The sequence below is a fragment of the Lucilia cuprina genome, chromosome 5 (genome assembly GCF_022045245.1).
Source record: "Lucilia cuprina isolate Lc7/37 chromosome 5, ASM2204524v1, whole genome shotgun sequence".
NCBI classification, from domain to species: domain Eukaryota; kingdom Metazoa; phylum Arthropoda; class Insecta; order Diptera; family Calliphoridae; genus Lucilia; species Lucilia cuprina.
The window spans coordinates 51,878,866-51,891,477 of NC_060953.1; the positions used below are offsets into that span (position 1 = coordinate 51,878,866).

The 12,612-nt window shown below is 28.2% G+C and overlaps 1 protein-coding gene across 2 annotated transcripts in view; it reads right to left on the reverse strand.

The window, feature by feature from the left end:
* LOC111685710 (putative uncharacterized protein DDB_G0282133) overlaps window positions 1–12,612 on the reverse strand; it is an 89,013-nt gene that overhangs the window by 12,809 nt on the left and 63,592 nt on the right. The window contains exon 4 of one of the 2 annotated variants that reach the window (XM_046951212.1): window positions 2,647–2,999. The exons of the other annotated variant lie outside the window; for it this stretch is intronic. Coding sequence (XP_046807168.1) covers window positions 2,961–2,999 — 39 coding nt within the window. The 3' untranslated portion in view covers window positions 2,647–2,960. Of the gene's footprint in view, window positions 1–2,646; window positions 3,000–12,612 lie in introns of those variants that run through there. 2 annotated transcript variants of the gene reach the window in all.

A 12,612-nucleotide genomic window follows, 5' to 3' on the forward strand; every position in this document is an offset into this window, starting at 1 on the left:
AAAACAAAACCCAAAACATACACATACAAATACTAGACATAATGGGTCAAAAAGTCAAACATATGGTGGTAAATGTATATAAACAAATGTTTATATGATTAGACCACAAATAACTGCAAAAATTGGGGAAAAAAATATTTAAACAAAAATATTATAGACATAAAATTACAAATAAATTTAATAACAAAAAACTTGCAGATTGTTGTCATCGTCATTGTTTTTTTATTTATATGCATATCCCCCTCCCCCCTTCTCTCTAACTTTTCTACGCTTATTAAAGGAAAATGTTTTGATAGAAAAATAAATAAATATTTGTGTTTGTCTAATCGGCAAATAAATGTCTAATAATTTTAACATGATTATGTGAATATTTTTACAAAAACTGCGAAAAAACTCTCAAACACATGAGCTAAACAAACAAGCAAATCTCTACTAAGCAAGCGCGCCCCCTAAAGCGTCTTTTACAAAATACTAACGTCAATAAAATGTAATAAAATCACACATTTTGTGTATTTGTTGTTTTTAAATTTGGTCTACAAAAATGCCATTAACTCTACAAATTGAGGGGGGGGTGAGCGGAAAATTATATGAAATTTAAAACTAACAAATGCTACCAACGCCTTTTTAACACACACACTCACACATAATAGACAGTCAAATGGATGGACAGACATATAGATAAACCGACTTCACTTGACCATAAATATTAAATTGCACTTTATATTCACAAAAAAATAAACAAAAACAAAGTTGCAGCTTTATTTTGAACCTTTTATTTTCGCAATAAATTGAATAACTGCCAATCATATTAATACCATAATAAATTTAAACGAAAATATCAAAGAAACTCTATAATAAAAGCATAAACTTAAAATTTACTATAAATTAGATCTCTATTGAATAAAATAATGATCATATTAAAGGCTAGACTGAAGTCCAAGATATACACTAGACCGGACTATAGAATCAATTATAGAACAAAGTCGAGACTAGCAATTAGACTATTAACTATAGTATAGTCTATAGACAAGACAAGAGTCCCTTAAAAGGTTCAGTTTATAGACTATACTATAGTTCAGCCTATAAACCAGACTAGTATTTAGTCTATATAATAGACTACATGCAGTGATAAAATCTAAGTACAACATATTAGGTTAAAATTATGGTTAAAGGTTAAACATATTTATCATATTATGATTACATATAGTTCCAATATTTTATCATAATATTGTTTTATAAATCATAATGTGACATCATATTATGACCTAATAAGATCACAACATTATCATAATATGGTCTAATATAACACTACAATATAACCATGTTGTGGTTACAAGTAATTATATTATAGTTTCAAGTATTTACATTATCGTTTTAAGAAACAATGCTATGATTTCAGGTAACAATTTTATGATTTCAAGTAATCATATTATGTTCTCAAATTTAAAAGGGTAAAGAGACTAGACAAGATACTGCACTATAGACTATACTGTAGACAATGCTATGGACTAGACAATAGACTCGACTATAGACTAGCTTATAGACTACACAATAGACTAGACTATAGACTAGTTTATAGGCTAGACTATAAACTAGTCTAAAGACTGGACTATAGACTACAGGCTAGAATATAACAAAAACAACAGACAAGACTAAGGAGTAGACTATAGATTAGACCATAGACTAGACATAGACTAGGGACCAGACTAACAAAGACTAAGCTATAGACTAGACCATTAACTATAGACTAGAACATACATTAGACTATAGACTAGACTATAGACTAGACTGTAGACTAGACTATAGGCTAGTCTATAGGCTAGACTACAGACTAGACTGTAGGATAGACTATAGGTTAGACTGTAGACTACAGAATAGACTATAGATTAGACTATAGACAAGACAAATGACTTGAGTATAGGCCAATCTATAAACTAGACTATACCATAGACTAGACTATAGAGTAGACTAAAGTATAGACTAGAAAATAGACTAAAGAAGATACTACACTATACAAAATACTAAACTATAGACTGGACTGTGGACTATAGTATAAAATAGTCTAAAGACTACACTATTGACTAGACTATAGACTAGACTATAAAGTAAACTAAACTATAGATTGCAGACTAGACTATATACTAGAGTATAGACTAGACTTATGACTAGACTATAGACAAGACTAAAGACTAGACTATGGACTAGACTAGGCTATAAACTAGTCTGCAGACTAGGCTATAAACTAAACTGTAGACTAGACTATAGACCAGACCATAGGTTGGTCTAGAGTATAGACTAGATTATAAACTATATTATAGACTAGACTATAGACTAATCTATTTCCAAAAAAATGCAACAAATAACTTTTTATGAAGTTTATAAGCTATACACCATTCAAACAATAAAAAATATTATAACAAATTTCGATTTTCAGTTACGTACATAATGATGCCATTTGTGTAAATGCAATTTAGATTTAATGTAAAATTAACAATAAAATAATCAACAATTGTTCACATGTAACAAAATAAAAAAGACAAAAAAATATATAAATAACTATTATTATTATTACAACCGACAGACAGACGGACAGCAAAAATAAATTCAAACACTTCGTTTTAGAAAAAAGCTATAGTAATAGGGAAAAAATACTTGTATTGACGAAAAAAAAGGAAATTTTATTTCAAAGACCACAAAAACACCGCCAGCCACTACTACATTTTTGTTACAACTAATTTTTTTACAAACAGTGGGATTGGATTTTTTTTCGTAAAATTCAATATAATTTTACATTTATTTACGAGTAGTTTTGTTGAAATTTTAGTATGTTGATGTGTGATAAAATTTGATATTATTTTCATTTTTTTTAAATTTAAAGCGGCAGGTTTTACTCTTACGTACATTTTGTTAAGAAGAAATATATTTTAAATTATTGAGTTAAATTACTTACATTTACGTATTTATTTGGTAGAGGAGTAATTTGTTTTAACAACACTTACCTAGAAAGACAGAAAATGAAGAAAAGTTATTGGTTGTCATTATTTGTTAAAATTTTATGAACATTTTAAATTAATTATTTAGAATTAAATATCATAATAGCAAATTTGATTTTTAGACTAGACTATAGACTATACGATAGACTAGACTATAGACTAGACTATAGACTAGACTATAGACTAGACTATAGACTAGACTATAGACTAGACTATAGACTAGACTATAGACTAGACTATAGACTAGACTATAGACTAGACTATAGACTAGACTATAGACTAGACTATAGACTAGACTATAGACTAGACTATAGACTAGACTATAGAGTAGACTATAGAATAGATTATTGACTGGACTATAGACCAGACTATAGACTAGACTACAGACTAGACTATAGACTAGACTATAGATTAGACTGTAGAATATAGATTAGACTGTAGACTAAACTGTAGACTAGACTATAGACTAGACTATAGATTAGACTATAGATTAGACTATAGACTAGACTACAAACTAGACTATAGACTAGACTGTAGACTAGATTACAGACTAGAATATAAACTAGACTATAGACTAGTCTATATAGAATATAATATAGAACAGATTATTGACTAGACTATAGACCAGACTATAGACTAGACTACAGACTAGACTATAGACTAGACTAGACTATAAACTAGATTATAGAATAGACTGTAAGCTAGACTATAGACTAGGCTATAGACTATACTATAGACTAGACTATAGACTAGACTATAGACTAGACTATAGACTAGACGATAGAATAGACTATAGACTATACTATAGACTAGAATACCAGCTATCCCGTATCTTTGACATTTATTGCTAGCAAGCTGGGAAATAAAAATCTGTTATCTCTACCCTTGGACCTCTTTATTAGTAACATCTATTTAGTATGTCAGTCTACATGCGTTTCATCTTAATTGACGTCTTTTTGTCTGTTAACATACTTTTTTCCTAAATAACCAGACCCTGTAGAGTCAATGAGTTGATTGTTTTTTTTTTTTTTTCTTCTTTATCATGATGTGTAATTAAGTAAAGTTTAAACAAATTAACTACAAAATTACAAGACATATTAATTGAGATCATTTGTTAAAAGAAAAGAAACAATGTTGAAATTACATTTCCTTTCATCACTCACAGGTTTGTATTAACTCAACTCGACTTGAACTAAACTGAAATTAAAAACCCTCAACTAACAAATGTGAAATCATAATAAAGTAAAGTAAATAAAAAAACAAATCATTTAAAAAAGCTTACATCATTTTGACATACTTTAACAACAAAAATTACAAGCAGTTATACTAGAAAAAAACCAACTCCGGGGCCAGAACAACTAAACTTCGACATAAATTTTTAAAGTTTAAAATGTCAATAAAAATTAGTTAAACAAATTAAATGTAAATAAAACAAACACAACAAGAAAGCTCAACATTTAGCCTGAAACATTAAGAAAAAAAAGACAACATTTGAACACATGAGAAGTTGCCACAAGTAGAAACTACCAACTGAATGAACAACAACCATTTTTATATTATAACTTTTACACAACAGCTCATAATAATTGTAAATTTCGAGTTAAAATAAAAAATAAAAAAATAACTTAATTGCCAAGAAAACTCCACTTTATTAACATTATTTTGTGTTTTTATTTCGTATTAATGCTAAAAGTCAAAAATCTTTTAAAATGTTTAATAAATTTAACGTAATGCACACACACACACACACTCATTCACATTGACACAAAAGAACTGTTAACAATGAAATTTTTAATGAAAATCGCAATTAGTTGTTGATAACTTTGTAAATAAAAGTTAAACAAACGTAAAACACTGTTCATTATTAAGACAAGAAAAATTTAGCTTGAAATAAGCCGCCATTAATGATAAAAAAGAGGACTTGGTTTTTAATATCAACATTATTAAGAAGCTAAAAAATGTGTTAAGCATCATTATTTGTGGTCCTTAAAAATTTTGATACATAATGATACATAATGACTTAGAGATGAGCTATTTTAAGCAGAAAGTTGTTTTGAATATAACTAGGTTTTCTAGGTGTCTTTATGTAGGCAATTTTTGCTAATGTAAGCTATTTTCATCAGCTGATCTTTGAGTTTTTTTTTTAACCCGAAGATCGTTTTATATGTTGAATTAATCTTCTGATATCTTAATAATCTGTTTTTCATATTTCGCAATGTTTTTATATATTGATATTCAGATCTGATGTTTTAATTAGGTATCGATTTACTGATCTTGTAATCTCTTATGTTATGATCTTAAGATCATTGATCTTCTTATCTATTAATCGCAGATCTTTTGATTAGACGATCATTTGAAATTTTCTATCGATTTTCTGATCACCAGATGTATTAAACGTTCATACTATGATCTTTCGGTATGTCGATATTTTTACAATTCAATCTTCTGATCTTTTAATCTTCCATATTCTGATGTACCTACTGACCTTTGATATTAAACACGATTTTTTTCGATTGTGCATTCGACCTTTTTATTTGTAATTCTTTCGATCATTGGATCTTTCTATATAAATGTTTTTACTTATATCTACAGATCTTTGACTGAGATCTAAAGATCTTTAACTAACAGGTCTTAAACTTACAGATATTTGACTTAGATCTACAGATCTTAAACTTACAGATATTTGTCTTAGATCTATAGATCTTTGATTTTGACTCACAGATCTTTGATTTTGATCTACAGATCTTTGACTGAGATCTAAAATCTTAAACTAACAGGTCTTAAACTTTAAGATCTTTGACTTAGATCTACAGATTTTAAACTTACGCATCATTGACTTACGACCTACAAATCTTTGAATTAGATCTACATCTTTGTCTTAGATCTATAGATCTTTAATTTTGACTCACAGATCTTTGATTTTAATCTACAGATCTTTGACTGAGATCTAAAATCTTAAACTAACAGGTCTTAAACTTAAAGATCTTTGACTTAGATCTACAGATTTTAAACTTACGCATCATTGACTTACGACCTACTGATCTTTGAATAAGATCTACAAATCTTAAACTTACAGATCTTTGTCTTAGATCTATATATCTTAAACTTACACATCATTGACTTACGACCTACAGATTCTTGACTTACGATCTACAGATCTTTGACATAGATCTATTGATCTTTGATCTACAGATCTTTCATGTACAGATCTTTCATTTATGTGTCTTTGATCTACAGCTCTTTGATATAAAAATCTTCTTATATATGGATCTTCCGATATTATAATGGACAAATTTTCGATGGATAAATCATTGGTCGACAGATCATTGATTTATTGATCTTTGATGTACAAATCTTTGATGTACAAATCTTTGATGTACAAATCTTTGATCTTCGATCTTCTTGTATACTGATTTTCCTATATATTTCTCTATACTTATCTATTCTAATCTTCCGATATACTAATCTTTCGATGTACTGTTCTTCTGATAAACTCATTTTTCTTATACAGGTCATCTTATATATTGATCTTTCGATGTTATAGTGGACAAATTTTTAATGTATAGATCTTTAATCTGCACATCTACAGATCATTGATGTCTAGATCTTTGATATACAAATTTTTGACCTATAGATTTTTGATCAAAAAATGTTTGATCTTCCGGTATACTGATCTATATACTGATTTTCCTATATATTAAGCTTTCGATGTACTTATCTTCCGATATACTGATCTTCCGTTATACTGATCTTCTGATATACTAATCTTTTTGATATTCTGATCTTCTCATATACTGATCTTTTGATATACTGATCTTTTGATATACTGATCTTTTGACATACTGATCTACTGATATACTGATCTTCCGATATACTGATCTTCTGATATACTGATCTTCTGATATACTGATCTACTGATATACTGATCTTCCGATATACTGATCTTCTGATATTTTTTATTACAGATATTTTGAAGTCAATAGATACATTTAACATATGATATAGATAAATACATTTTTATTCTATCCCTTAAACGATCTTCTGTTTTTTATTATTTAATGATATTCGGTTTAAGTACCTCAACTTTTACGTAACCATGTTGCAACTTTAGTATTTAATAAATTTAATGTGTTAAATGCTTAATAAAAGTTTAAAAACTCCTACAAATATTAAGTAATTCATAATTAATAATATTTGCCCAAGGAAAGGTCAGTTCTCTAAAATTCTAAGAAAACTAACTACAACAAATTATTTTAAAGAACCACCTTAAAAATAATAAAAAAATAAATAAATACTACAACAGGGCGTTTAGATAAATGCAACATTAAGTGGTAAATTGCATGTCAAAATAATGTTTTTGTTTTTTAAGGCAAGTGTTTGTGTGTGGTTCTAATAACGGAAATTGCAGTAAGAAGAAGTTTGTTGCAAAAATAAAATAAAAAAAAAAATCAAACAAACAAAACACCAGCTACAAAAAAAAATGCAAAAAAAATATATATGATGTAAGAACATTAAACAGAAACAGTTAAACTAAATTGAAGGTGCGACCAACAGCACAAAAAAATGCTTTTTATTAAATTAAATGTTGCAACAAACACGTCAATATATAAATGGAAACAAATGCTGAAAAAGCCAATGACCCACGCAACACTTTTAAGTGTGTGGTGCAGCTATAGTAAGTGTTGCTTTTGCAAAAATATTCTTTAATAAAGAAGAAGCAATATTGTAAATTTTCTAGACTTCTCTCTTTAAAACTATTGCCAAAAGTGCAATTTACCATAACTTGCTTAAGAACTAAACAAATATGTTGTGGCAACATGTTTGGGTTTTATTTCAGTAAATATTTGGGAGGATTTTCTGGGAGGGTTAGTTACTTTACAATCATAAAATAAAGAACTAATAAAAACTTTAAAAAAGGTAGGTTGGTTTAGTTGGTTGGTTTGTGCAGTTCGATTGCTTACTTGCAACCGAATAAAACCAAACATTCTATATAGTTAAGGCAAGTTGTCTCCTTTTGTTGTGCAACTGTTGAAATGTCTGGGAATCTTGTAAGTTATTTTTTTGTTTTTTGTTGATTCATTTAAAGTTTTTAACATTTTTGCTTATTTTTTAAGAACTTTATGCTTGGTAGATTTTTTAAAAATCCGCTACATATTTTTCTTTAAGCAAAAAAGCCACTTTTGTTAAAACGTACAACAGAAAAGTAACTGCTCATGTTGCTGCTTTATTTCAAAGATATAAACAAAAAAAACTTATGTGAAGTCATGCGTTACATTTCAAGATATTGAAAATTGAAAATCATTTTTAACACGCAATATTTTTTAACAAGTTTTTGTTTTTTCCCTCTGTTTGGTTTACATTGCTGATTTTTCTATAAGAAATAAACTGCATTTAACTGAAAAGGTTGCCTTGCATATCGAAATATCAGGTAAAGTGAATGTCTTTAAACAACAAAACGAACAAAAAAAAAAAACGATATTGAATTGTAAAGTTATTGAAGCAAAGATGAGCAGAATAAACTGTAATTAAACTTTAAAAAACAAATTCAAAGCTAAATTTTAAATAGGTAAAAAGGCCTTCTTATTAGTGGAACAAGTTTTCAAATAAACTTCCTATTTAGAAAAGTGATCGTCTCGAACTGCAGTGTGGACGTTCGGAAAAAGTTCGATAGAACAGATTATTTAGAAAGACACAAAATCGACAGACTGAAATATCGAGATTTAGAAAATCGAGAGATTAGAAGATTTAAAAGATCAAGAGATCTTGATAGTTCAAAATCGATCGATCAAAAGATCAATAGATAAAAATATTGATAGTTCAGGAGATGGATGGATCAAAAGAAAGATTGATATGAAGATCGATAGTTCGAAAGATCTTTAGATCAGAAGATCGATAGATGAGAAGATATGTTGATCAGATGAAGATCTGAAAACTGATAGATAAGAAGATCTATATGCTAAAAGATTTAAAAGATCAAAAGGTCGATAGTTCAGAAGACCGATAAGAAGATCGTTAGATTCGTAGTTTAATTGCAATCAATCGATCGATCAAAAGAGCGATAGATCACAAGATCTATAATTCAGAAGTCCGATGGACTACAAAATCGATAGATCAGAAGATTGATAGATCCAAAGATCTTTAGATAAGAAGATCGATAGTTTCAATGATCGGGGGATCTTTATAGATCAAAAGAACAATAGATCAAACATCAATAGATAAGAAGATCGATAATTCAGAAAATCGTTAGATCAGAAGATCAATAGATACGAAGATATATTGATCAGATGATTGATAGATCTGAAAATCGATATATAAGAAAATCCATATACTAAAAGATTTAAAAGAGTAAAAGCTCGATAGTTCAGAAGACCGCTAAGAAGATCGTTAGATTAATAGTTCGATTGCAATCAATCGATCGACCAAAAGAGCGATAGATCATAAGATTGCTAGATCAGAAGATTGATCGATAAAAAGAATAATAGATAAGAAAATCGAATCAATCAAAGAAATCGATTGATAGATCAAAAGATGTATTGATCAGAAAATCGATAGATCTGAAGACCGGTACATTAGAAGATCGATATTTATAGATCGCCTGTTCTACACTTCAAAAGATCGATATATCAGAACATATCTGATATATTCGATTGATCAAAACATAGAATGATCAGATAATAGATACATCAAAAGAAAGACAGAACAAAATATCAATGAATCATAGAATTAATAAAGGAGAAAATCAATAGATCAATATATCGGCAAAACAAAAGATGGAGAGATCAGAAGATCGACATTTTAAAATATCGAGAGATTAGAAGATCGACATTCCAAAAGATCGATAGACCAAATGATTGATAGATCAGAATATCGATAGTTCTGTAGATATATAGTATAGAAGGTCGATAGATCAAAGGATCGACAGTCCATAATATTGAGAGTTAAGAAGATCGATAGATCGGGAGATTGACATATTAGAACATTGAAGAGATCAAAAGATCGACAACCCATAAGATGGAAAGATCAGTAAATAGTCTAAGATCGTTAGAGTCATAAGATCGATAGATCCCAAGATTACTGCCTTAAAAAACGTTCTCAAGTTATAATATTTGCTGAAAATCTAAAAACAACACCTCTTTAAAATTTCTTACTTTTCCGTTTAAATAATCAAATGAGCATTAGTTTTTCTCTCAACCAAATTATAATCGCATTAATATTTATAATCTAACATTTATAAGACTAAAAATGTTTTAACAAGTCATTAAACTTCAAAACACAATCAATCGATACATTTTCATTTTTTTCTTTTCATATTCAACATATAAAAATACAACTAATACTACATGACACAACACATCCAAATGAATTTCATTATAAAGTTAAAGAAAAAATGTTGAAAATTATATTTTAAAATATTTTGTTTTGTTTTCTTCTATTTTTTTTTTGCCATTTTAATTTCATATTAAAACTTAATAAAGCCAAGCTAGCGCTTTAAATGAAAGAGAAAAAAGTATATATAAAAATTTAATGAAACTAATAATGATAGTATAAATATTAAATAAATATGTAATATATACATATAAACTTTTAATATTACACACTTACTAATAACAAAGCCAGGTAAATATGTATTAAATAATGAAATATTTTAAGAAAAACAACAAACAGCTACTGGAGTTTAAAACAAAAAGAAAGTTTATTAAACTTTGAAAGAAAACACAAAAACACACACACAGACAATAAAAAATAACAAATTAATAAACTATTTTATAATGTTGTAGTAATATAAAATTTATTTAATTTTTTTTATAACTTAAAAAACAAAGTACTTTGTCTTGTATTAAAAGTCGTTTTTACATTGAGAGATATCTATAGATCACTAGTTTATTGCTTAGATGTAATGAAAGATCAAAGGAATGATTCATAAATTGCTAAATATATTGGCAGATCGATAATTTAAAAGACCATTTTATCAAAAGATCGGTGTTTTTTAATGTATGTATGTCAGAAAATCAATAGATCAGAAGATCAATATGTTGGAAATGTATGCGATCGCCTAGATCAGAAGACCTACGGATTGCATGATCTATATATTCAAGATTTATAAATTATATTGGTAAAAAGTTTATAAACCAGTAGAATGATGAATCAAAAGACGGATAGATTCGAAGATCGAAAGATTATAATATTGAAAGATCAGAAAATCAATAGATCAGAAGATGGATAGATCAGAAAATCAATGAATCGAAAAATTAATCTATAGAAGACCGATCGATCAGAAGATATATATATTATTGGAAGATCCATATGTTACAAGATTTATAAATGAGATGATCGATAGATTGGAAGACAGATTAGACTGACAGATCAGATAATAAATGGATCGATAAAACGGAAGACAGATAGATTCGAAGATCGATAGATTACAATATAAGATAGTCAATAGATCAGAAGATAGATAGATCAGAAAATCAATAGACCGGAAGATTGATCTAGCAAAGACCGAAAGATCAGAATATCTATATTGGAAGATTAATATATTACAAGACTTATAAATGAGATGATCGATTGATTGAAAGACAGTTTATAAATAAGATTGACAGATCAGATGATAGATCTATCTATAAATATAAGACAGACATAGACTTTCACGATTAATAGATCATAATATCGAAAGATCAGAAAGTCAAGAGATCAAAAGATGGATAGATCAGAAAATCAGAAGATCAATAGACCAAAAGACAACATAATATCGAAAGATCAGAAAGTCAATAGATCAGAAGATGGATAGATCAGAAAATCAGAAGATCAATAGACCAAAAGACTGATAGAACTAGAAGTTCAATAGATAAGGAGATCGATAGATCGGAAGTTCGATAGATTAGCAGATTTATGGATTAGAAGATCGATGGATCAGATACATAAGAAAATTGATAGGTCAGAGGGTTAGTAAATCATAAGAGCGAAAAACCGATAGATATCGTAATATCTACAGGTTGATATTTCAAAAGATTTAAAGATCAATAAGCTATAAATGAGAAGATATATAGATCAAATTACTAGTAGATTATATGATCACTTCACCAAAAAGATCTATTTGTAGCAAGATATCCAGATTATATAATTCTTAGGTCGATAGTTTAGAAGATTTCTAAATTCAAATATCAATTGGAAGGGTAATTTATGATCAACATTTTTCATTGATATGGCTTTGTATATTTAAAGACCCAAGAATATATAGATCAATTAATCTACTTGATCAATAGTACTATCCATTAACCGATCGTAAACCCACTTCTCTTAAGATGATCTTTGTAACTTTAAACGTTCATTCTCTCTCGTTCTTTCTCTCACTATTGTCTACATCACGTAGGAATTAATTGGTCATTTTGCACAGATTATTGATCCATCGATTTAAGGATTTATATGTCAATGGATCAAGGAGTTGTTTAACATATCGATGGACCAATATCTAAATACTTTTATCGTTAATTCTGTTTGTTAGCCGATCGCCGACTGATATCTTAATTTCTAACTGTTATCTTAACAATCTTGATGATCTTTAAACCCATTTTGTTCAGTGTATTCAACCTAATTTGGGAATTACAAATTAGCAAGCTTC